Source organism: Procambarus clarkii, chromosome 72 (assembly GCF_040958095.1).
Source record: "Procambarus clarkii isolate CNS0578487 chromosome 72, FALCON_Pclarkii_2.0, whole genome shotgun sequence".
Lineage (NCBI taxonomy): Eukaryota > Metazoa > Arthropoda > Malacostraca > Decapoda > Cambaridae > Procambarus > Procambarus clarkii.
In genome coordinates this window covers 4,204,170-4,230,014 of record NC_091221.1, presented here as the reverse complement: position 1 = coordinate 4,230,014, position 25,845 = coordinate 4,204,170, and the positions used below count along the sequence as shown (strand labels likewise).

Here is a 25,845-nt window from a genome sequence, read left to right as displayed (position 1 = left end):
CATGATAAAAAAGTGATAAGGTGTTTACTCTTAATTAACTTAAGAAATCATAATCATGTGAAGCTTAAATTTAATGAGGTAGTAGCTTTAAAATTATTTTAATATGTACTGTATTAATTAATTTTCACTTATTGTACTTGCTTATTCATAAACAGAGCATAGCAAATGTTTATGATGAATAGTAACAGTTCCTTGATTAAAACAATTAACCTAACACCTAAAAGATGCAATTGTGAAGTCTAAGATGGATTTAAGAATTGTTATCTTTTCTTAAATCCCCTAGTATGTGGATTATAAATGTTGTCTTTGCTATTGCATTTTGATTATGTTGTATTTAAAATTTTTCAGGAATACGATGTAGGGGAACAGCTGGGAAGGGGTGGCTTTGCCACTGTGTACTCTGCTAAGTGCCGCAACACTGGACAAAATGTAGCCATCAAGAAGGTGAAGAATTGGTTTGTGCTAGTATTTAACCCCTGCACTGCGCACCTGTTTTTGGCAAAAACTTCATGGTGTAATTGTTAAGGACATATTTTTCTTGTCTTAATAAATGTTCAGGTAAAGTTAATGTCTAAATGTCTCCAAACTCAACTATTTTGTTTCAAAACACAAAGAGCAATGAAAACATAGAAAAACATTAAAATATAGCCTAATTAAAAAAAAAGCACAACTCTCAGAATGACTTTTGTTGGCTAGCGCAGTTAAGGGGTTAAATTTTGCAATTAATTTTTACAAAATTGGCTATAATAGTCAATGTTACTCAGCCAATAATACAGTAAAAGGCAATAAGTAAAATCAAATCATATAATATTAAACAGATAAATATTGAAGACTTAGAAATCAAAGTAATTAAGTGAGGTATAATACTGTACAGTAGTTTGTTTCATAGAATTGCTGTGGAATAGTAAAAATGGTATAACATAGTTTTCTAAGAATAATAAAAACAAAATTTCAGCATATGTATTCATCAGCAAAAAATATAAAGGCTACGAAGAAAACGCCTTTTGATGTTTTTTCCATTATGTCGAGCATACAATACCTTATTTATCACCGTATTAATAATTAGTTTGTTTATATATAATAATGTAGTTATCATTGTGTATTTTGAAGAATATTGTTGGCTGATGAACAGTGACTTTCTGCTATGTGAGAAAAAGTGCCATTGGGACTGGGTGCATATCACTTCATCATTTACAATCAGATCATATTAAATTTTTAATCATTTATATTTTCAGATTAACAAGAGTGAGATCACGGCAGGTGGTCTCATTAGCCGAGTGCGTCAGGAAGTTACTATTCACTCACAGCTCAACCACCCATCTATACTCAAGCTTTATACATTCTTTGAGGATCAGCAGTTTGTTTATCTTGTCTTAGAACTTTGCACTAAAGGGGAATTGCTGAAGCATTTAACAAATCTCAGAAGAGTTCTTACTGAAGATGAAGGTTTGATAATATGTTTTAAATTAGTACTGTATTTAGACTACCATATATATATATATATATATATATATATATATATATATATATATATATATATATATATATATATATATATATATATATATATATATATGTTATATATATATATATATATTATATATATATATATAATATATATATATATAATATATATATATATAATATATATATATATATAATATATATATATATATATATATAATATATAATAAAATATAAATAATATATATAAAATATAAATATATATATATAATATAAATATATATATATATAATATAAATATATATATATATATATATATATATATATATATATAAAATATAAATATAAATATATATATATATATATATATATTATATATATATATATATATATATATATATATATATATATATATATATATATATATATATATATATATATGTATGTATATAAATATATATATTTATATATAAATATATAAATTATATATATAAATTATATATATATATATATATATAAATTATATATAAATTTATATATATATATAAATTATATATAATATATATATATATATATATATATATATATATATATATATATATATATATATATAAATTATATATAAATTTATATATATATATATATAAATTATATATATAAATTATATATATATATATATATATATATAAATTATATATATATATATATATATATATATATATATATATATATATATATATATATATATATAATTTATATATATATTGTTCTTATATGTTGTCATCTGGCAAATGCAGTATATATATGAAAAAGTGTCATAATAGAGCAGAAATATAACTTACATAAAAATATGATAACATCCCACACTTATGTATTTGTGAGATTTATGTAAAGATTGGGCAAGGGGCAGCTCCACTTGTGTCTACCACAAGGGGCAGCTCCACTTGTGTCTACCACAAGGGCAGCTCCACTTGTGTCTACCACAAGGGGCAGCTCCACTTGTGTCTACCACAAGGGCAGCTCCACTTGTGTCTACCACAAGGGCAGCTCCACTTGTGTCAACCACATTTACACCAAGTCTTTCACATACTTCTGAGTGCCCAACCACTTGAGCTGGACGGTAGAGCGACGGTCTTGCTTCATGCAGGTTGGCGTACAGTCCCCGACCGTCCAAGTGGTTGGGTACCATTCCTTCCTCCCGTCCCATCACAAATCCTTATCCTGACCCTTCCAAGTGCTATATAATCGTAATGGCTTGGTACTTTTCCCCTGATAATTCTCTTTCCTCTCCTGAGTGCTTTGTCAAGGTCAGGTCTCTTATCAAGGGACAGGTCAAGGTGGAGGGTCAGGTCCCAAATCTGCACAGTAAAATGACAATGTACTGGAGTGAACGATATGGAAGAAAATGCAAAATAGAACCAGTGAAGAACAGGAGTCCCATAGGCACAATTAGAGAACACTGTATAAACATGAGAGGTCCACGGTTGTTCAACATCCTCCCAGCGAGCATGAGAAATATTGCCGGAACAACTGTGGACATCTTCAAGAGGAAACTAGTTTGTTTCCTCCAAGGAGTGCCGGACCAACTGAGCTGTGGTGGGTATGTGGGCCTGTGGGCCGCTCCAAGCAACAGCCTGGTGGACCAAACTCTCACAAGTCAAGCCTGGCCTCGGGCCGGGCTTGGGGAATAGAAGAACTCCCAGAACCCCATCAAGCAGGACAGGTCTGAGTATGTGGTTAGGATGAGACTTACATCTCAATGACTAATGAATTAGTCGTTGAGATGTAAGTCTCGTCCTAACCATGTACTCATACCTTGACAAAGCACTCAGTAGAGTGTGAAAGACTTGCTGTAAATGTTTACATAAATTTCACAAATACTGTACATAAGTGTGGGCTGTTATTGTTATTGTGTCTGTGCGAAGACATTTCCATTACTTACATCTAAAAAAAATATAAATTTCTTTTCATGAATAGCACGGGAATACCTGAGTCAGATTGTTGCAGGAATGCTTTATCTTCACTCCCAGTCTATTATGCATCGTGATCTTACTCTATCAAATATCCTTCTTGACAATAATGGAAGAATAAAAATAGCAGACTTTGGTCTTGCAACACAACTTAGACGTCCTGATGACAGACACACAACCATGTGTGGCACTCCTAATTACATCAGGTAGGTATTTTATGAAGTCCATCTTTCCTTTGTATGTATTTTGTTGGCAGTGTGTACAGTGGCCACGGGCTCACCATAGCCCGTGTTACCTGGAACTTTTTGTTTCAGGTAGCGAATCTTTAACAATAACAACAACCCTCAATAATACAGATCTTAATACCTTCTGATTCCGATGATGCAAAAAATGCATCATTGGTATGTACCTCGACAGTAAACATTCCAATGTCGCTAAAATGCATCATCTGATTGCTATTTACAAACTTTTGTATATTGCTGTCACACATAATCTGTTATTAATATACTTTTGTTTCTGTATTTATTCTCTAGAGAATTCATTTGCAAACATTGACATCAAATTTGTACTTATAACTGAACAAATAACTGAGAAAACTTGAAATGATTGTAAAAATATTTTGCATCACTGAGTGGTTTGTGAGCAACCCGGGAAACCTAGAATATTTATGGTTGGGAATGTGCAGAGAGGCTGGACCGCCAAAGTGTTAATATATTGGAAACCTTAAAAAAATCAGGAAAGATTTTGCTATCTGAATATTACAGTGTTTGAAAGTTCTGATTGTGGATCTGAACTTTGAAATATAGTACAATGTGTGTGTGTGGAAAAATCCGGACTTTGCATTGTTAATAGTACATTCAGGTCACATTTTCTCTAAAATTTTATTATTCATTTGTCATTAATGATGCAAAATGTTTTTCAGGGGGAGCTTGAATGTTTTTAGATATTTCTAGGAGTCAAAGTAGGAAGTTTACTTTGGTTGTGTTGTGGGAGCAAAGCAGATTTTGACAAAAGTTTCATCCCATGTATTCAAGAAGTCATCCAATGCCTAATGTTATCTCAATGTGCTGCAGGTGGTCACAACCACAAGCTAGGGGTATATTATTACACTTAATTACACATTTTGTTTGTATCCTAATTAATGACTAATCTCAACTGATTAGCTGCCAATAAAACACACCTAATTGTAAAGTAATAGAATACTGTACATTGATTACTGCTAATATTATATTATTTCCTGCAAATGCATTTATTTATAATTATGTAATTTTGTAATATTGCAGTCCTGAAGTGGTGACGCGCAGTTCCCATGGCCTTGAGTCAGATGTGTGGAGTTTGGGATGCATGCTGTTCATCATGCTTGTTGGCCATCCTCCATTTGACTCCAAAGGTGTGAAGGAGTCTATATTTACCAAGGTTGTCATAGGTGATTATAAGGTACGTATGTGACGTTTCATTTAGCTTTATTTTTCAATATTTTGAATGTCTTTTATTAATGTACAGTAGCTTGGTGTACTGTATATAAAAGCTCTTTAAAAGGTTTCATGCTGGGCACATGTTGTCTTTCTTTGGTGACTTTTGAGTACCCATCCACCTGGCATTCTTTCCACTTTTGTTTCTCTCTACAGCTCTTACTGTTATATAACTTCAAGTAGAGGATAATGTGGCTGAAGAGTTTATAGGTATATATACATATATATATATACAGTATGTCCAACCCACAACTGAAAATAAAGAAATGACTGCGACATTTTGGTTCGTTTCTTCATTATCAGTTGTGGGTTGGATATTAACTACGAGTATTTGTCAAGCTTGTTGAACTACTTTCTGTGGAGAGCCCCTCTGGCTCCCCGGACCTTACCGGGCTGATATGCATGTATTAGACTGTGGCAGCAGTCCTTCGAATGGAGTTCTAATGCCTACCAGGGACCACGATATCCCTCGTGCCCCTCAGAGAGGCACGAGGAGCAATGACTTATGAAACCCCCCTGTGGTTGGAAGCATTTTATTTCTGCCATCGACCGAGTTAGGCACCCAGAAAGGTAGGCGTCCCAAAACAGACCCCAACTGGTGACTGTTACGAACCCGGATCCAGCGTCCGAGCAAGGAGCAGTAACGACTACGCCATCTGTGGGTCAGCTCCCGAAACCCCCGCCAAACGAACGACGACACCGTATGAGGACGGCGAATATCGGCCACAAGGGCCAGTTTCCAGTCCTGTGCAGCTCACAACACAGCCGCTCCTGACCTCTGGTGAGGTGGTGCTCCGACGACAGCGCCATCTATGGACTGGATACGTCAGGTGTTTGCGCCCGAGCCCGTAAGTGTGGTGTATTAGTGTCCCGGTTATTGATGACGTGTCTGCTTACAGAGCCGACCTGGGACCACTGTGATGGAAGTGGAGTCAGTCTACCCGAGGCAGCCAGTCTCCATACTGTGAAGTTTGCTGCAGCTGTTGTGACGTCGTCCCCCCGGAAGAACACTGTGGTGTGTTAGCCTGCCAGTGGAGTGGCAGTGAAAGGAATTACCCGGGACCGACTGTTGGAGACGATCATCCACTGGGGTATTGAGGACAGGAGGGTGATTTGCGATATCACACAAGACTCCTGTCTAGGGAGTACCCCTTATATCGTTCGTGGAGTGGCCGTACCAGCCTTGGTGGCTCAGTACCTGCCAGCAGACCAGCTGGACGTGTGGTTGACGGCCTCCACGGCGGTGCCCCCAGTGGACCTGTGTTTTGGCTGACCTGTGGCCCGGGTAGGCTCGGCATTCTTAGAGGACACGTCGTGAGGCCACGAAGAAAGCACCGCGGATTCAGCACCTAGCTTCTTGATCCAGTCTTCAGCAGAAGACTACATTGCGAAGAATCCCCTTGTCAAGTGTTAATATCCCTCCCCCCTTGTGCACTCTTTTATTATATATATTTATTCGGTGATGGTGGAAATTATAATATTAAGTTCTTAGCTTTCTTTCCCTACTCCCTTTAAGTTAATTGCGTCACGGATCTCATCCCTTGATAGCCAATACTGGCTTGGGGAACGGATACATATATCTTCCTCTAACAACATCAGAGTAAGGACCCCGTTGCGTCCCGAGAGGGCCGTAACAGTGACACATTGCTATTGAAAGCTGAACTGCTAAGCAGAACTCCCCAATCTGAGAAAACAAGTAAACAAGCATGACGTCACACCCGCCACCTGTCTGTCCCCCCTTCCCCTCCTGAGGAGGGGGAAGGGGGGCTCTAGACCCCCGCGCTGGCTATCCAACCTCGGTTCTAAGACTGTTGTGCTTGGTGGGGGACATTCGACTCTGCCTCAAGACTAGGTGCAGTTCTGTACCTTTAAGGTGTTGTGGTGTGCGAACCTGGAGTAATTCATGAAGTACTGGGGCTGCATGTGCCTAGGGCTCCCTTCCCTAGGTGCTCTGTAAGTACTGCCCTTCTGGTTTAGGGTTCTCTTCCATAAGCCGTTCAGGAGCTACCTCCGTAGGGATCTATTGCTGCTTAGTGAATGCCCGCCCTTGGGGTCAGCTGGGGTTTTCATAGCCGCTGTTTGACCTTGGGTAGAAGTTAGTATCGTCGTTGGTAGGGCGGCAAGGTATTGTGCAGTTTGTCTGACGTTGATACACAGCAATACACATCGATACACAGTTCTGTTTCTCTTGGGGATGTTGTGCTTTTGTGGTTTTTTTCTGTTTTCTTTTTGTTTCTTGCCAAGGGGGGGGGGGTCTGCACCTTGGTTATTATCTACCCTCTGTTCTTTTGGTGGTTCCCCGCTAGGTTCCTCGCTAGGTCCCCCGCTAGGTTCCTCGCTAGGTTCCCCGCTAGGTCCCCCGCTAGGTCCCCCGCTAGGTCCCCCGCTAGGTCCCCCGCTAGGTCCCCCGCTAGGTCCCCCGCTAGGTCCCCTGCTAGGTCCTCGTGATTTTACATGTCACAGGTGTTCAGCTTTAGTTGTTCTATTGTTAGTTTGGGCCAACCAGTTAGCAGTACCTTGCCTAGGCTTTCCTTAGCAGTCAGCCAAAGGGTCCTAGAAAACCCCATTGGGGCTCATTGGTTTGATGGATGCGTCCTCTGGGTCCCATCTCGCCTTGTGCGAGTTTGAGGGTTGCTCCTTTCCCTTGTCTCGAGGTGACATTCATCATTTTTGCCTCCATAATGCTGCCTGTTGAGTCGTTGACACTTTTGACCCAGAGTCCTTCTTGCAAGTACTCACCTATTTGTGCTTGCAGGGGTTGAGCTCTGGCTCTTCGGTCCCACCTCTCAACTGTTAATCAACTGGTGTACAGGTTCCTGAGCCTATTGGGCTCTATCATATCTACACTTGAAACTGTGTATGGAGTCACCCTCCACCACATCACTGCCTAATGCATTCCATTTGTCAACCACTCTGACATTAAAAAAATTCTTTCTAATATCTCTGTGGCTCATTTGGGCACTCAGTTTTCACCTGTGTCCCCTAGTGCGTGTGCCCCTTGTGTTAAATAGCCCGTCTTTATCTACCCTGTCAATTCCTCTGAGAATCTTGTACGTGGTGATCATATCCCCCCTAACTCTTCTGTCTTCTAGCGACGTGAGGTTTAATTCCCGTAGTCTCTCCTCGTAGCTCATACCTCTCAGCCCAGGTACTAGTCTGGTGGCAAACCTTTGAACTTTTTCCAATTTGGTCTTATGCTTGACTAGATATGGACTCCATGCTGGGGCTGCATACTCCAGGATTGGTCTGACATAGGTGGTATACAAAGTTCTGAATGATTCCTTGCACAAGTGTTTAAATGCCGTTCTTATGTTAGCCAACCTGGCATATGCTGCTGATGTTATCCTCTTGATATGGGCTTCAGGGGACAGGTCTGGGGGTGATATCAACCCCCAGGTCTTCTCTCTGACTCGTGTAGAATTTCATCTTCCAAATGATACCTTGTAACTGGCCTCCTGCTCCCTACACCTATCTTCATTACATTACATTTGCTTGGGTTAAACTCTAACAACCATTTGTTCGACCATTCCTTTAGTTTGTCTAGGTTCGATGCAGTCCTTGGCTCTTTGGGGCTGGTCGCTTTGGGTGACTCGTCTGCTGAGTTCTCGGGGGTTTGGTTCTCTTGGCGTTTCACATCCAGGGGGTTTGCAACATCCTGGCATACGGCCGGTCCCAGTTCATTCCCTTTTCCATGGAATGGATGGTTGACACTGATTCCTTCAATTGGCCCTCCCAGATGCATGGGCGCCCGGAAGTGGACCTCTTCGCGGCGGTGTGGTCGAGGCGTCTCCCGGTATATGCGGCGCCCTTCCCCAACTGTGAGGCCATCGGAGTTGATGCTTTTCGGCAAGACTGGTAGAGGTAGGGTTACCTATACCTCTTACCACCGGCTCAGCTGTTGCTTCGGGTGTGTGTGTGTTGTGTGATTTTCAAGGGCAGTCAGCCGTAGTGTCCTCAAATTCTTGTGTGATGATTCACATTGTATATTAATCTTGGCATAGTGAACATAAAGTTTAACGGTTTGAATTATGACATCCATATGAGTGAAGATCTAATGTTAAATATATATACAGTGGTTCCTCGGATACCCCTCTTTACGAACTTTTCGGGATATGAGCCCGACTTCTTCGGAAAATTTGAATCGGGTTACAAACTCTACCTCGCAATACGAGTTTGTTGATACGCGTATGGCCCACCTAGCGCATGGTGGCACGGCGATTGCGTCTCAGTTTACCAGTGCCTCCCGCCTGAATTCTTTGCAAGGATTTACAGTTTTTTCGGATTTTTTGCTATTTGAACATAAAATTTGTTATTATATATATCTCGTCATGGGTCCCAAGAAAGCCAATGCTAAAGTTCAAGGCAAGAAAACACATATGAGAATGACCATAGAGGAAAAACAAGAGATCATTCGTAAACATGAAAATGGTACACAGGAAATGGTAATTGTTGAACTAGCTAGTCAGTACAACAAATCTTCAGGGAAGGAGGAGGAGGAGGCAGTAGAGGATGTCCCTTATTTATTAAGAAAATGTGTGCAGTATGGGAAGAACTGCAAAGTTTTGTTGAAAAGAATCACCCAGATAAAGCTGTAGCAGGCTGTTGTATTGATCTTATTAATGACAATGTGATGTCTCACTACAGACAAGTGTTACAAAGAAGGGAAAAACAATCTTCAATGGAATGATATCTAGTGAGTGCACGTGAGGTCTGGGGCTCCCCTCTTCCCCTCCCAGGAAGGGGGAAGCTGTGCAGACAGCGGCGTGGTGACTGTGGTGATGTCATGCTTGTTTGCTTGTTTTCTGATTGGGTAGTTCTGCTTGCTCGTTCGACTTTTGTTTTGCAATTTCTAACTAGCTGTAATTTGTTTTGGGGTTCCTACCTTTCTGAGTGCCTGACCTGGTAGATGGCAGACATAGACTGTTTCCAACTACATGGGGGTGTCTATAGGCCATTGTTCCTTGTGCCTCTCTGAGGGGGCCAGGTTCTGGCTCGTGGTCCCTGGTAGGCTAGAACTCCATCGATTGATTGTTGCCACGGTCTAATACAGTGGTACCTTGGAATACGAGTGTCCCTGAATACGAGTTTTTCGGAATACGAGCAGTATTTGCTCAGAAAATGTGCCTCTGAAGGCGAGTTTGTTGATACGCGTACAGGCCGACCTAGTGCGTGGTGGTACGGCGATCGTCGCCCCTCACTCCTCAGTTTACCAGTGTCTCACGCCCAGTGACTATCCCACGTCAATTCTTCACCGGATTTTCAATGTTTTGTTGGATTTTTGGTCATTTGACCATAGAAGTTGTTATTATATATGTCGCCATGGGTCCCAAGAAAGCCAGTGGTAAGGTTTAACCTAAGAAAATAGTGCGGCGTTTCGGGCGATCGAGTGGCAACACTGAAAAGTGTATACTTCTTTCACTGTCCTGACATTAATTTTCGATGTATGTACTTAGTTTATAGAAATATTTTTTCTCGTGACTCGTGAGCGAGTCTGCTGTGCGACCTCAACACAAAAAATGGTAACGCTCTCGAGCGCCGTGACAATGCTAAAGTGTTAAGAAAATGTGTGAAGTATGGGAAGAATTGCAAAGTTTTGTTGAAAAAACTCACCCAGATAAAGCTGTAGCAGGCCGTTGCATTGACCTTTTAAATGACAATGTGATGTCTTACTACAGACAAGTGTTAAAATGTAGGGAAAAACAAGTGTCTTTAGACAGATTCTTAGTAAAACAAGCAAGTCCTAGTGGTATGCAGGCAAAATGTGCCAGAGTGTGCATACCAGTGAAGTCCTCACTGCCTGATGTGATAATGGAAGGGGACTCCCCTTCCAGACAGTAACTCCTCTCTTCCTCCCTCCTCCTCCTCACCATCTTCCATACGCCAACAGCAATCATCAGCAAGGGTAAGTAATAACTTGAACATAGTTTTGTAGGTTTATTTAGATGAATTAGGTATAAAATTTAGTTTGAAGTGGGGTTTTTGGGGTAGTCAGGAACGGATTAATTCATTTCCCATTATTTCTTATGGGGAAATTAGCTTCAGAATACGAGCTATCTCCAGGAACGGATTAAACTCTTAAACCGAGGTACCACTGTATATGCACATCATCCTGGTATAGCTCCGGGGAGCCTCCGAGTCTCACCCAGAAAATGGCGTTTCATTACATTTAATGCTGGGTTTTTCATGGCACGTGGTTAAATATTAATTATACCCGAGAATGGCCATTATTATTCTGTCGACTGTTGCTAACCATTGGAGCAAAAAACTAAAGTCTGGCTCTTAATTTGCTTTTCATCTATATCATAGGGGTCTTTTTTTTATGTTTATTTCTTGTTATTTATTTTGTATACCCCTTGATTAAGATAACTGAATAATTGTAATTATATATTTAGGTACCAAGTTATGTCTCGACTTACGCTTGCACCTTGATATCAGAGTGCCTTCAGAAGAACCCAAAAGAGCGGATCAAGCTTGAAGCAATTCCTTATCATCCTTTCATGACTGTAGGAAGTAAAGTTGATGTTTCAAGGCTGTCTGACAGTGGATTATATACCATGACCACTGTAGCCACTACACATTATACTAGAACTCCACTAAATGCCATATCAGAAAGTGATTTGTCATCTTGTGAAGACAGTGGCAGCAGTCATTCGAGACAGATAATGAAACCAAGCCTTGATCCACTACTTCGGCATCCCTCTTCACCACCAGTTAGGATGAAATCCAGGTGACACCAAAGAGTTAAATAGTTATCTATTTTTGACTTAAATTCATGAAAAGTATTCTGCTACATGTCATACATCTTAATAATTATTATTGCATAATTTTTAATGGTAAAATCTATCTGATAATTCTTTCAGTCCAAGAGAACTTCTTCCTCCAAATGCTGGAATTATTGATATTTGGAAGAGAAAATTTACACCTTTACCATCACTGAAGAGTGGAGGAAATTTTGCCTGTCCTACACCACGGCTTCCCCCATTAATAAAGCGGGAGCGAGATGTCTCTGAGGAAAGGAGGAGACAGCAGCTTTCACATGATCAACGATACAGTTCTTCAAGTGATGAGCAGTCTAGCTCTGTACAGTATTCCTTTGCTCATAATAAAGATGAAGCATCTCATCACCATAACAGAGAAAGGAAGGACAGTGCTAGGAGTAATTCCAGAAGTAAGGGCAATGATAAAAGTACAGTAGAACAAGACCGTATTGGTGGAACTTGGAATTCTAGTGAAAGACCAAATAGCTGTATCTCTGACAGACACAATAATGACTCATATAACCACTATTCAGGTCAGCAAAGTCAAGCTTTAAGTACCAAATCAAATGAAAGATATAATAATCACCAAAGTAGATCCCTTGAGAGAAAAGGTTCCTCAGATGATCCAAGATACAGATGTGCGTCAAGATCTGGAGAGAGATATGAAGTTATATCAAGGAGCAGTGAGTTTCCACATAGTTCTTCAAAAGATAGGACAAACCAGCAACATGTGAGCAGGTCTCTAGATAAAAAAGATAGTTTTAGAAACCAAATGAACCATGAATCATACAGTTCCAGAGATAAATATAGAGAACATTATAGTGACAGAACTCACTCATGCTGTCAGAGTTCACAGCACAAATCTTGGTGTGAGAAAAGATCTCAAGCTCCAGAGAAGGTAGATTCAGTTTATGGCAGTGGCAAATACAGTGAAACTGAAAAAAGAAGTAATTTAAATCCTGTAAGTTCTCATCATAATTCATGCAATGATACCTGTAAGCGAAGTGTTAATTCATGTAGTAGAGGTCATTCTGCTAGTGATTCAAAAAATGAACAACAAAACAATATTCTAAGTGACATTCCACCAGTTGTGAACACAATACCAGCTGTTAGTGATGATGTAAAGCCCAAAAAATCAGACACTTTAGAAAATGCTAAACAGCAACCTGGGACACACAAAAAATTGGGCGCAGTTAACAGTCAAACCCTTAGGCAGCAAACTTCACCACTTTCTTCAAGAAGATTGATGAAAAGACGATATAGAAGTAAGAGGTGCATCTTAAACATCTTGAGTAATGGGGAAGTGTGCATTGAGCATCTGTGTAACAAAAGAAATCAAGAGATGGTAGATGAAGTATGCAGAATTACTCCCGATGGATTGAGGGTATGATTATGTGCATGAAAGTTACAAAATCAATATTAAATAATAAAGTTATTTCAAATTTGTTATTGTATTTCTCACTGATGTTGGATGCATCGTCATTTCTGGGGGGAGCCCCGTCGGCTCCCTGAAGCTAACCGAACAGATATGTGCTTTTATTAGTTTGGGGTCATCAATCACTGGAGTTCTGAGCCTACCAGGGACCACAAGCCAGAGCCTGGTCACCTCAGAGAGGCGCAGGACACGATGGCGTATGAGCACTTAACATTTAAAGTACAGTACTGTATTGTCATATTCTGCCATCCACGGGGGCAGTAGCCCAGGAAAATAGGCGAACCAAAACAAGCAGCTAGCTGGTAAAATTCGACCTAAAGAGCCCGAAAGAGTAAAGAAACTCCTTTGCAAGGAAATGCCTGCTTTCAAGTAGGGAAACCCAAACTACTCCCACTTGTTCCGCTAACAAATGGGAGTACTAGTTTGCTTGCAGAGTTGCTTGTTTCAGTTTGTCTATTTTCTTTGCTCTTTTGGGCTATAGGTTGCATTTTACCAGCTAGGTGCTTGTTTTGGTTAGGCTGTCTTTCTGGGCAACTGCCCCGGTCGACGGCAGAATATGACAATACTTTAAATGTAAAGTGCTCATATGTCATTGCTCCTAGCGCCTCTCTGAGGGACCAGTTTCTGGCTCGTGGCCTCCGGTACCTACCTTGAGGCTACCTTGAGGTGCTTCCGGGGCTTAGTGTCCCCGCGGCCCGGTCGTCGACCAGGCCTCCTGGTTGCTGGACTCATCAACCAGGCTGTTAGTTGCGGCTGCTCGCAGCCTGACGTATGAATCACAGCCTGGTTGATCAAGTTGATCAGGTAGGCTTAAGGAACTGCAATGACTGAAGACCCCCAAACTAATAAAGAACATATCAGTTGGGTTAGCTTCAGGGAGCCTCTGGGGCTACCCCCAGAAAAGGGCGTTTCATTACATTCAACGCTGGCTTTATTTCCAGTGTGACTAATATACTGTATTTTAAGTTTGTTTCATGAGCATATATGGGTTGAGAGAAGAAATATGAAAGTAGTATTATATTTTGATATGTGTATATTATTTCAGATAGTTATTTACCAGCCAAATGGTGGCTCAGGTTCAGTGCCTGGAGATGCTCCACCTCCATTACCAGATGAAGGAGCCCAATTACTATTCTCTTATGAAACTCTTCCTGTCAAGTACTGGAATAAATATAAAGCAGCTGCCAGGTAAGGTTAATAATTGTTGAAAAGTTATAATGCAGGAAAAAACATAACAATTACGGATGAGGTACCAGTGTACAGTATACGGGAATGATTAAATGCAATGTAAAAGAAAATACATTGTATAAAAAAACTGCTAAATTTAATCGGATAAAATTTTCTGATGAGCCCTCAATCCCGGTGCCTTAAACACTGGAGCTGCTAAATTTAGGGTCATGCCAGGCCTCTGAGACAAGGGGTTTTATGGTCAGTGGCTCTGGATTCAAGTGGTGGGCTTGTTGATGCAGCGTTAGCGGCTTTCTTCGCTCTGGTATCTGTCCTTTGATTATCATTAGCATTACTGTATCATTTCTGTTCTAGCTCCTCAGAATTTCCCAATTGCTGTTTATACTGTTGCTTCATTTTATTCAGCATAGGCAGTATGTACTCACCTAGTTGTGCTTGCGGGGGTTGAGCTCTGGCTCTTTGGTCCTGCCTCTCAACTGTCAATTAACTGGTGTACAGATTCCTGAGCCTACTGGGTTCTATTATATCTTCATTTGAAACTGTGTATGGAGTTTGCCTCCACCACATCACGGCCTAATGCATTCCATCTGTTAACTACTCTTACACTGAAAGTTCTTTCTAAGGTTCCTGTGGCTCATTTGGGTACTCGGTTTCCACCCCGTGTCCCCTTGCACAAGTACTACCCGTGTATGATTTTTACTAGCAGTTGGGTGGGGAGGGGGTTTAATTTTGGTACTTTTCTCTGAGTATGTCTCGGATACACTTTGGTGTCCTGCTGGAAGTCAGTTGTATTCTGTCCTGTGACTGTGGTGTCTAGGTATACTGCTCATGCTTTTGAGGAATGACAGGATACTCACAGAAATCACAATAGCATGATGAATCAAATGAACAAATCCACAAGGGCCGTGATGAGGGTTTAAACCTATGTCTGGGATGATCCCAGACGTGCCTTAGTCAACTGCGCCACGACATGGTTAAAAGAATTGTAACCTGGAGTGCTACTGCCCCCACAAGACTCAAACAGCTTCTCCGAGGCACAGACCAGGGTTTTACATAATTCCCCCATGCAACCGGGCTCTGTCAACCAAATGTTCTACCTCTGTCTACTAGAGTGCAGTAACACGCCAGGTTGCAATTCTTTTAACCATGTCATGGCGCAGTCGACTAAGGTGCGTCTGGGATCATCCCGGACGTAGGTTTGAACCCTCATCACGGCCCTTGTGGATTTGTTCATTGACAGGATACTGTCTGGGCTATTTATTGGCCCTGTTTCTCATGATCCCGTGTTCCAAGGCCTTCCATCCTCAGGTATTCAAAGAGGTGGTTTGGTTCAACCAGACAGCTGTTTATTTCAAACATGAGGATGTGCAGTTGGCTGCTACTTTGATGTTTTTGCCATTTTGTCCATTTTCCTGAGGTTATAGGTTATATTTGAACTCTGGGCTTCTGGCAGTCATACTGATGATGGTCTCTCATTCTTTGTTGTATGTTCTTTGCCCTGGGCACTCCTCTTATACCGTTCTTCTCTCACAGGTTAGCCCAGTCTGCCTTTTTTCTCTTTGGAAAAGTTGGTGTCTTCTGTCAAGGCATCGTTGAGAAAGCTCTGGGAGCTACTGAGGAGTCCCTCCCGGAATTCAAGCTCCTAGTAGTTCCTCATCCTTTCCTTTTTCCCCTTTTTACCAGTATTCTTTTGTGATTTTGTATAGAGAGCTCTCAAGTGAAGGGACGGGCTGGCTGACACACACATTACTTGGGCTGCCATCTAGAGGCTGTCAGGCACATATCAGTAAGGATATTTGCCTCATGGTAATAATGATTTGCCTTGTTTACCTTGGGGTGCCTAGTTTCCTTTCAAGCAGTTGCTTGCTTTGTTGTATTTTTGCTTTCCGGTAAGTTTTTCCTCAATTTTGTGGTTGATCCATAACCCCTGCTCCCCTCATCTTGTAGAGTGGGCCAGATTCTGGTTCTGACTCCTGATGGATAGGTCTCAGAAGTTTGGTGTGTTTGGTCATGGCTTGGTAGTACCAGAGCTAAGATGTGGAAGTATTTCTTTACTTTCAGTGCTTATTTGTGCACTTAACATCACAGTTTTTGTAATTTTGTGTAGGGCATATTATTACTTTTTCTTGAAGAGCCTCTCGGTGGCTCTCTGAAACTATCTTGCCGAGTTGACTTCATGTATTGAATTATAGCAATCATAGGTGTCTTGTATAGCCTAACAGGGACCAGTACTAGAACCTGGAAACCCCCATACAGAGGCACAGGGAGCAGGGGACTATTATGATCATCCTCACAAAGAAAACATTCAGAAATTAAGTGAAGCAATATAAACAACTGCAAAGTTCACAGAAAACAAAGCATCGAAACAGCTAAATGACTCTCCAATGATTCACTTCAACCCACATGATTCATTCAAAACTAGCATGAACCACCTAGTTGTGAGTGGTGCCAACAGGTGGCATCCTGGGTGCTCCAGGCTCCCCCACACCCACAATGAGCCAGTCCTGTTGTTGATGGCTGACCAGTCTGGCCTTCCTGAGTCACCAGCCATAGTGATTCCCATTTACTTTCATAAGTGTAGGTTATCCTTTGGACTTTGTCCTATGTGTTATTCCTTACCATTAGTATTTGCTTCTTGTACATTTGTTTAAATGCCTTACTTGTTGCATAGACTTGGTCTAATAATCACTATGACCTGCATGTGTTTAGTGCCAATGTTTCCCTAAGCACTTGTTTAGTGTAGCCCATACACTGATAGTGATTTCTGGTGTGTTCGGGACATGGCCCCTGAGAAGCAAAACTGCTGTGTTAAGAGACTTGTTCTGGGTAGTACATGAGTTTCTGACTCCTCTGTAGGGCCCCCTGCAGTTAAGGGCATTTGGATTATTTTCCTGTGGGGTGCACTAGGGGTCACCTGCTTCACACAGAAAACCACTGTTGCTCTTTTTAGCTGTGTTTATTCTATAAGCTTCATTTGGTGTCAGTTCTTTTGGCGAGGATCTCTTGTGCCTGGCTGTCCTGCTTGGTTACACTCCTTTAGGCTCTGGTAACTCTTCTCTGGGTCTGTGGTGTGGCGTCATTATATTTACTGCCGTTTTCTGGGGGAGCCCCTTCGGCTCCCCTGAACTATCCAGGCTGGCTTGTGGTCCCCGGTAGGCCTAGAATTCCATACACACTGACTGATGCCAAAGTCTAATGATATACATATCAGCCTGGATAGCTCCGGGGAGCCTCCGGGTCTCACCCAGAAAGTGGCGTTTCGTTTCATTCTTTTTTTATATTTTTCAAAGTACTGTATATTTGTATATAACTGAAGACAGTGAATTATAGTATGACATGAATTTCTCTTTTACAGGTTTGTAAAGTTTGTGAAGTCTATAACTACCAAGATTACATATTACACAGAGCAAGCAAAATGTTATCTGATGGAAAATTCACCAGATCCAGATTTCGTGGCAATGTTTTATCATGGTAATGTAAAAGTTTTAATGCATCTTGGCTTCAGCACTTATTTGTTGATTCCACTTTGCAAATTTGTCTTTATTAAATGATAAAGTATTTTTCTGTTCATACTTTATTTCATTTTTACCAAAAGTTACTTCAAGATGCCTCACTAAACTATTTACTGTATATGTACAGTAATTACATTTCTGGAGGAGCCCCGTCAGCTCCCTGAAGCTATCCGAATTGATATGTGCTATTCTATATTAGTTTGGGGTCATCAGTCACTTGGAGTTCATATGCCTACCGGGAACCAGAGCCACAACCTGGTCCCCTCAGAGAGGCGCAGGGAGCATGGCGTGTGACCACTCTAAACGTAAAGTATGTCATCTTCTGCCATCGACTGGGGTAGGCACCCAGAAAGACAAGCGAGCCAAAACAAATAACCAGCCAATAAAATGCGACCTACAGCCAGAAAGAAGCAAAGAAACTCCTGCTAAAATAAAATAAAAATAACAGAAAATGACCCAAACTGGCAACTCTACCCTCAACTAGTACTCCCGGTTGTTAGTGTATTCCCCCCCCCCTCCTCTATAGGAGGGAGAAAGGGAATACCTACGCAACACCACACACTGTATCAGCATTGTGTGATGTGGTGGCCAGGTGTTTCTTGTACTTTGAACAGCATGCACCTAGGGTACAAGGCACAACCCTGGGTGCTCCTTAAGTACTACCCTTGCATTCAGGGTTCTCCTCTCTGGCCGTTCGGGATTCGTTTTCTGTTAGAGGGCTTCGTAGCTTGACTTTGTCTTCGCCCCTTGGGGTAAGTCGCCCTCGATGGTCTGGGGCTTTCTGTCTTGCCCTGAGTAGGGGAGTGCTATTGGCCGGGGAGAGGGGGGTGTGCTGTGACTGGGTGTGCTGTCTGCTACCTATGCAACAGCTGATGTTTCTCTGGCTGCTAGTGTGCTTGTGGTGTTGTTTTGGGGGCTTGTTTTTTTGTTTTTTATAATTTTTGGGAATTTTCCTTCTGTGGACGGAGAAGGTTTGCTTACCTGCTTATTAGGACAGCCTAGGTTGTGGTGGCTCTCCTATTCTGTTGTCCCCGAGATTTCACCGCTGCTTCTGGTACTCGGTTTGTCTGTTTACAAGCAGGGGGTCTACAGCATAGCTGGCCACAGTGCCTGGGCTTCATGCAGGATTAACATACCCTGCGGGCCCTGAAGAAACCCCTTGGGATCAGTTGGTAACTTGAATCCTTCTGAGTCCACTCTTGCCTTGTGCGAAGTTGAAGGTTGTTCGTTGCCCCTGCCTCAGGAAGACGATAACCTCCTTCTGCCTGTTGGGTCAGTGACACCTACAGCCTGGAGTCTTGCAGGACTTGGTCCCTCGCTTGTGCTTCAGATACCCATTCTTCGTCTGCGGATGAGAGAATTCAGGCGGTGGTTACGTTGCAAGGTGCATTGAGTTGCACTGCGTTGCAGAGGCAGTTAGCCTGTCCTTCCCGCCAAGGCTTCCGGTTCATCCCAGCCGCCTTCTTTCTCGAATGTCTTTCTCTTGCACTCTGCCTTTTCTTCAGAGGTGGTGGGTGTGGAAGAGGGTTCTGCCCCATGGCCTGTGTTGGGGTTTCCTGGGGGCTCAGGGGAAGTCTGCTGGGAGCATTTGGGCTCCTTTTGCCCCTGTTTGGGCTCGGGCACATTCCTGAGCTTCTTGAACTCCTGTGGTTCTCTGTTTGCAGCCTCCACCTCATCCCTGCCTCCTGCATTTCCTTTCCTTCCTTCTCGGTCTCTTTTTCATGTCTCTGTGGCTCCTTTGGGTACTCGGTTTTCTCCAGTGTCCCATTCTAGGTGTACTCGTAGTAGTGTACTCATTGATTCGTCCTTCTTTTCCTACCCTGTTTTGTCTGCAATGCGAGTAACATTTTATTATCTTTCTTCCTCAGGAAGTTTTGGAGTTCTTGGGATTAACTTTGTCATCCCTCTTGGTACGTGTTGTTTGAATTTCTATACATTCATTCTTATGGAAACCACAACTAAAGTGGGTCATTTGTATGAGTCTAAACAAGGAAGACCTAATGCTGCAGATTGGCATTCTATGTCTTGTTTCTTTATTTTTCAGGCTTCCTACCCTGTCTTGTCTGTTCCCTCGGGGACCTTTGGGTGGTGGTCATGTCTACTGGGCTGTCTTGTCTTGTGTATGTGCCTGTGTTGCTTCTGTATATTATTACCCCAGTCTTGTGTTCACAGACTGTGGTCATTGGCTTGTTTTCTTTCTTTTTTATGGGCACTGGTTTTGTGCCTGGTTCCCTTGCCTTATATGCTTGTTCGGCTTCCAAAGCTTCAGCCCTCAGTATCCTGTCTGTATTATGGCTGTTTTAGCCATAGGGCTCTTTATATATATACTGTATATAAAAAAAAAGCTTTTCATTCACATTGTGATTCCTAAAAGATGGCAATGGAGTAGGTAGATTTGTTTACGGGTGCCCTAGGGTTCCTTGGATTGGTCTTTTCGGAGGTTTTCTTACTCTCAGAGTCCCCTTGCAGGGGTTTGGGAGGCCCTAGGCGCATAACTCCTGTGATACTCTAGTTATGTCTGTGTTGGATCCGGTTTTTGTTTGAGTTTGTTTCCTGTTATTCTGATTGGGTGCACTTCATGGTTTCGGTGTCTTCCTGGCTGACAACCTGCCTTGAGGACTGGTTGGTGTGGGCTCCCGGCCATTCGGCTTGTCTGCTAGTTCTTTCCCAGCTTGCAGGGTTCGGATTCCTGGTAATTTGGCGGATGTCCCAGTTGGTTCTGTCGCAGGTTCGGACTTGGCTGGGCCTCGTATGGGATTCTTGGACTGCGTTTGTGTCTCTCCCTCCTGCAGATTTGCTCCGGCTGCTGTCCTGCCTTCAGTTGTTTTTGAGGGGGAATCTGGGTCACTCGGCGATTGCTTGAACAGCTGTGCGGGGGGGCCTGAACTTTGCCATGCTGGTTTACCCACTGGGCTGGGTTTGGTTTCAGAGGCTGTCCTGGTAATTTCGGGGCAGCCTCTTTCGCCACTCTCGTGACCACTGGGTTTGATCACTGCGGTCCTTGCATTGGTTGCTGCATCTCCGGCTTCCTCTTCAGTGTTTTCCGAGTTCAATGCCATTGCACCTTCCCTTTCCCTTGCTCGATGTGTTCACGGACGCCTCGTCTCTTGGTTATGGTTTCGTGATCAGCACTCACCAAGCTGGCCAGGGACGTTGGGCTCCATTCTTCCATTGGGCTCACAACATGGTGCGGGAGAGTGCAGCTGGCTGTGTTGGTAGCGCTGTAGTGGATTCAGCTTCCTTGGGACTCTGTGATCAGGCTCTTTTTAGACTGCTCTTCTGTGGTTCATTGTTTCAACTGGAGTATGTCTCTGCGATCAGTGGCTCTTTGGGATCACAGAGATGCTTCGGGTAGCTCTTCTGCTGAGTTCTCGAGGTATAGCTCTCCGTGCTGTTCACATCCAGGGGTGTGTTCAACGTCTTCACTCTCCCGCGAAGAGGTGGACCTCTTCGCGTCGACTTGGTCTCTGCGTTTCCCAGTGTACGTGGCACCATTCCTCAACTGCGAGGCCCTCATGGTTGATGCTTTTTGGTAGAACTGGTTGAGATGGGGGTTCCAATCCCTTTATCCCCTGGTCCAGCTGCTGCTCCAGGTTCTCGTTAAGTTGGAATCCTACCAGGGGAGGGTGCTTCTCTGGCCCCGTGGTGGCCGACCCAGCTTTGGTTTCAGGCGCTGCTTGCTTGGTGGTCGAGTTTTCCGTAGTTTCACATTTTTCAGCAGGTCAGGCCGGTGAGGTACCTCGCCGGTTCGACTTACTCGCTCTTCGCATCTGGTTTTTCTGATGTGGGTGTATTGCCACATGTATGGTGATCAGGTGACTTATTTGATGATGTCCCTGCGGTCTTCGTCTCAGCAACAGTATGAATCCTGGCGGTCTTTCCGCCATTTCCTTTCCCTTCGAGGGTGTTGTCTGTATCTGTTAAGATTGTTTTGTTTTTTCTTGTTTTTTTTCTGGACCGAAAAAAGTATTCGGCATCTCATGCCGAATACTGTCGCTTCTCATTGTGCGACATTGGCGGAGGCACGCCAGCTTGTGTTCGAGGTGGATGTCTCTTCTGCTCTGTTCCGTAGTTTTTCTCATGTATTTTTTACCTCCGGCCTGCTCGTGTGCGGCCTGCGCCATCCTGGTCTTTGGACTGGGTGCTCTTTTTTCTTTCCTTCCCTTGGTTTGTGGTGGCCCTTCCGGTTCGTGATTGTTTTTTGAAAGTCTTGCTTTTGTTGGATTTGGCCTCTGCGGGTCGGGTTGCAGTCTTATCCAGTGCAGGGGTTTCTGCTCTTTGGGTCCTGGTGCGCGTTTTGTTCGTTTGCAGCCTTCAACTTCTTTTCTAGCGCAGAATGAGATGGCTGGCTTTGTCTCATTCTGGAGGGGGTTCGTTGGATGTAGATGCTTGGTTAGTTAGGCTGGGGGTGCATCATGTCTTTTATCCGGTAGGGGCTGTAAGTCGCTACCTGGGGGGCCCCCGGTTCGGTGGCCATGGACGCAGTCTGGTGGATCCTGTTTCCTCTGGTGCCCTGTTCCTGGTGTAATACTGTAAAGGTGTTTTGTATTTAATATATACATAGTACAGGAAACACAGACAAGTTTGAGAGGTGCCAGATTGGCGGCCCCTGGTAATTAAGAAAGTCACACCTCTAGAGTGTTGATGACCACCAAGTGACCAAGGTCAAGTCGTGTGAAGTTGACCTGGTTGCTGCTAAGCTCATAATTGTAGCCGGGTATGTGGGTGGGTCCTTTCAAACAAGCCGCCAGTTTAAGGAGTGCCTGGGGCTATCTACTTGTGGGCAGAGTTAGCTAGATGGTCCCCAATATATACCCAGGGTACTTTACACTTGAGAGACAGGAGAACAGCCAGCAGAGCAGAACAGAGGCCAGCATAGCCAGGGAGGCTGGCAGCCGGACGGGGCAGGACAGTCTTTGTCAACTACAGACCTTCCCCCCCCCCCTCTATCCAGCTATAGGCAGACACTTGGCGAGTTGAACATGAAAGGTGACTTATTTCGTGTACTAAGATGTTGTGTGATCTCTAGGGGGCAGACAGCTGTAGTGACTCTCAAAATTCTGTGTGGTGGCTCGCATTGTTTATCTGGAAATAATGAACCTTCAGTTCGATTGCTTGAATTTTGATATTTATCATGCTAAATAAATAATTGATTCACTTACTTTTAATTTGATTTTAATTGTGTTCCCGAGTTCTTGGAATTTCTGATATATGCAAACTAGAGTGTAGAGTACTCTTGAGTAAGGGACTAAAAGAATCTTGCCTGGAACATGATTCCAGTTAAAACATGCTAATAATGACCTGTTTATACATCTTTGAGAATTTTGTGATACCAACAAGTTCCATTCCTTGTCTTGTATGTAATGGACTAGAATGGATGGTGGCACTCTACTCTCTACTTCTACTTATCTACCCTTCTACCTCTACCACTAACTCTCCTACTCACTTCCTGCCCCCTTTCCTCTCCCTCCGCCTCTTCCTCCCTGTCCCGTTCATCTGATGACCCTCCTTACTCCTCCCCTCTCCCTACTGCCCTCACCCCAAACCCTCACTAATTACTTCATTATTCCTCTCTTTCCTTTCGTTTCTCTTGTACGTTCGTGGCAGTGAACTGTTCTAGACCGGGTGAGGTCGTGTGCCAGGACTCGCGGTTCCGTTCGTCGGGGTCGGCCACAGGTGTCGGGTTTGATGCTGGTGCTGTCTGCGGCCCTGCCTGCGCCTGGTCAGCGCGATGTATGCTCTGCACGCAGGTCTGGTTCTCGTAAGGGGCAGCGGCCCTTTTGCGGTTCACCCCCATTGACGGGGCTGTGTGGGGAGGCATGCTTTGTTTGCTCACGCCTGGTTTCACAATTTGTGGGCTTTTTGGGTAGTTTCTCTCGGCCTGCGGTGGCGTTGGGTGGCTCCTCCTCCTTTGGAGGGTTTGGGACTGACAGCGGCAGGCTTCCTCTCCTGCGCTTTTTCGGGTCATCTTGGAGTGGGTGCACTTGGGCGCGGTCAAAACGACGACGTCTCTCAGGTGGGTTTCGCGCCTGTTCCCAGTTCTGAAACGGGACTGTGCGACCTGCTGTTCATTCTGGACTTGTCCTGACTGAACCCATGGGTTTCTTGCCCCTTGTTTCGGATGACCACTCTGTCCCAGGTCCGACTTCTGTTGGAGCCGGGTGCTTGGATGGTGGCCTTGGACCTTAAGGACGCGTATTGGCACGTCCCTATTCATCTGGGGTTACAGAACTGGCTCGGTTGTGTTGTGGGGCATCAGAGTTACATGCCTTACCTGGGTCGTGATGGTCTGTCTGCGTCTGTTAGGTGTTCGGGTGTTGGCTTACCTCGATGACTGGCTGGTTTGGGCTTCCAGTCGGTCCTCGTGTCTGCTCGCCTGGGTTTTGGTGCTTTTCCAGCTCAACGGGTTTGTGTTCTTGGTGAACTGGAGGAAGTCCCATCAGGTTCCTCCCAGGTTTGATCCTGGCTGGGTCTTGTGTGGGACTCTTGGACTGCTTCCTTGTCTCTTCCTCCAGTGTCTTTCCTTCGGCTGCGGTCCTGCCTGTGCTTGTTTCTGAGGGCTCCCGGGTCACCCGGCGGTTGCGCGAGGGTCTGTGCGGGAGCTTGAACTTTGCGAATGTTGGTCTACCCTCCGGGTCGGGTTTGACTTCGTCGGCTGTTCTGGTTCCTTCGGGAACGTCCCTTCCACCTCTCTTGTGATCGCTGGTTTCGTCCCCCGGCGGCCCTTTGTCAGCTGTTGCGTCGCCGGCTTCCTTTTCGGGTTTTTGGGGTTCCGTGCCTCGGCGCTTACCCGAGCCCTCACCCAATGTGTTCTCGGATGCGTCGTCTCTCGGCTGGGGCTTTGTGACTAGTGCTCACCAGGCCGGCCAGGGGTGGTGGGGTCCGTCCTTCCGTTGGGCCCACAGCACGGTGGAGTTTATGGCAATGTGGTTTGCGCTCCGGAAGGTTCGGGTCGCCCGTGGATCAACAATCCGGCTCCATTTAGACTGCTCCTTGGTGGTTCATTGCCTGAACCGAGGGGGGTTTGATGCGGTCCTTGGCTCTTTGGGGCTGGTTGCTTCGGGTGACTCGTCTGCTGAGTTCTCAGGGTTTGGATCTCCTGGTGGTTCACGTCCAGGAGGTGTCCAATGTCCTGGTGGACGGCCTGTCCTGGTTTGTTCCCCTGTCCACGGAATGGACGGTCGACACTGACTCATTCAGTTGGCTCTGCCAGACGTTTGGGCGCCCGGAGGTGGACCTCTTTGCGTCGGTGTGGTCGAGGCGTCTCCTGGTGTATGGGGCGCCCTTCCCCGACTGCGAGGCTGTCAGGATAGATGCCTTTTGGCAGGACTGGTCGAGGTGGGGGTTCCTGTACCTCTTTCCCCTGGTTTAGCTGTTGCTCCAGTTCCTAGCTCACTTGGAGACTTACCAGGGGCGAGTAATCCTCTTGGACCCATGGTGGCCGGCCCAGCCGTGGTTTCAGTCACTTCTTGCCCAGTGTCTGAACCCGGAGGTTTTTCCGCGGCTCCACCTCATTCAGGGGATCGGTCCGGTCCGGTACAAGACTGGTTCGCTCTTCTCCTAGAATCTTCATGTTTGGTATTTTTGACTTGGGTTTATCACCATCTCTATGGTAATCAGGTAGCTTCTTTGCTGGTTTTCCACCTGTGGACTTCCTCTCGGCAGCAGTATGAAATTTCCTGGTGGTCCTTCCGGTTCTTTTTGTCCCTTCATCGTTGCTCTTCGCTTTTGGTTCGAGTAGTGTTGTCCTTTCTCTCTTGGTTATTCCAGGATCGTCATCTTACGCTTAATACTGTTGCCTCGTATCGTGCGGCGCTGGCGGAGCCGCTGAAGCTTGCTTTCGTTATCGATGTTACTTCTGCACCGTTTCGCAAGCTGTCTCGTGCGTTGTTTCACCTCCGGCCTGCTCATGCACTGCCTGAGCCATCCTGGTCTTTGGACAGAGTGCTCTCCTATCTTTTTTCTCCTCGGTTTGTTGTGGTGCCTTCTGTTCAGGATTGCTTTGCTAAGGCTCTTTTTCTGTTGGCATTAACCTCTTGGGGTCGA

At 44.1% G+C, this 25,845-nt stretch overlaps 1 protein-coding gene across 1 annotated transcript in view; it reads left to right on the top strand.

Moving 5' to 3' along the window:
* Window positions 1-25,845, top strand: part of LOC123773765 (serine/threonine-protein kinase PLK4) — a 42,496-nt gene that overhangs the window by 2,071 nt on the left and 14,580 nt on the right. The window contains exons 2-9 of the mRNA XM_045767694.2: window positions 349-444; window positions 1,236-1,446; window positions 3,442-3,640; window positions 4,718-4,871; window positions 11,299-11,633; window positions 11,767-13,048; window positions 14,145-14,287; window positions 17,643-17,758. Coding sequence (XP_045623650.1) covers window positions 349-444; window positions 1,236-1,446; window positions 3,442-3,640; window positions 4,718-4,871; window positions 11,299-11,633; window positions 11,767-13,048; window positions 14,145-14,287; window positions 17,643-17,758 — 2,536 coding nt within the window. The remainder of the gene's footprint in view (window positions 1-348; window positions 445-1,235; window positions 1,447-3,441; window positions 3,641-4,717; window positions 4,872-11,298; window positions 11,634-11,766; window positions 13,049-14,144; window positions 14,288-17,642; window positions 17,759-25,845) is intronic.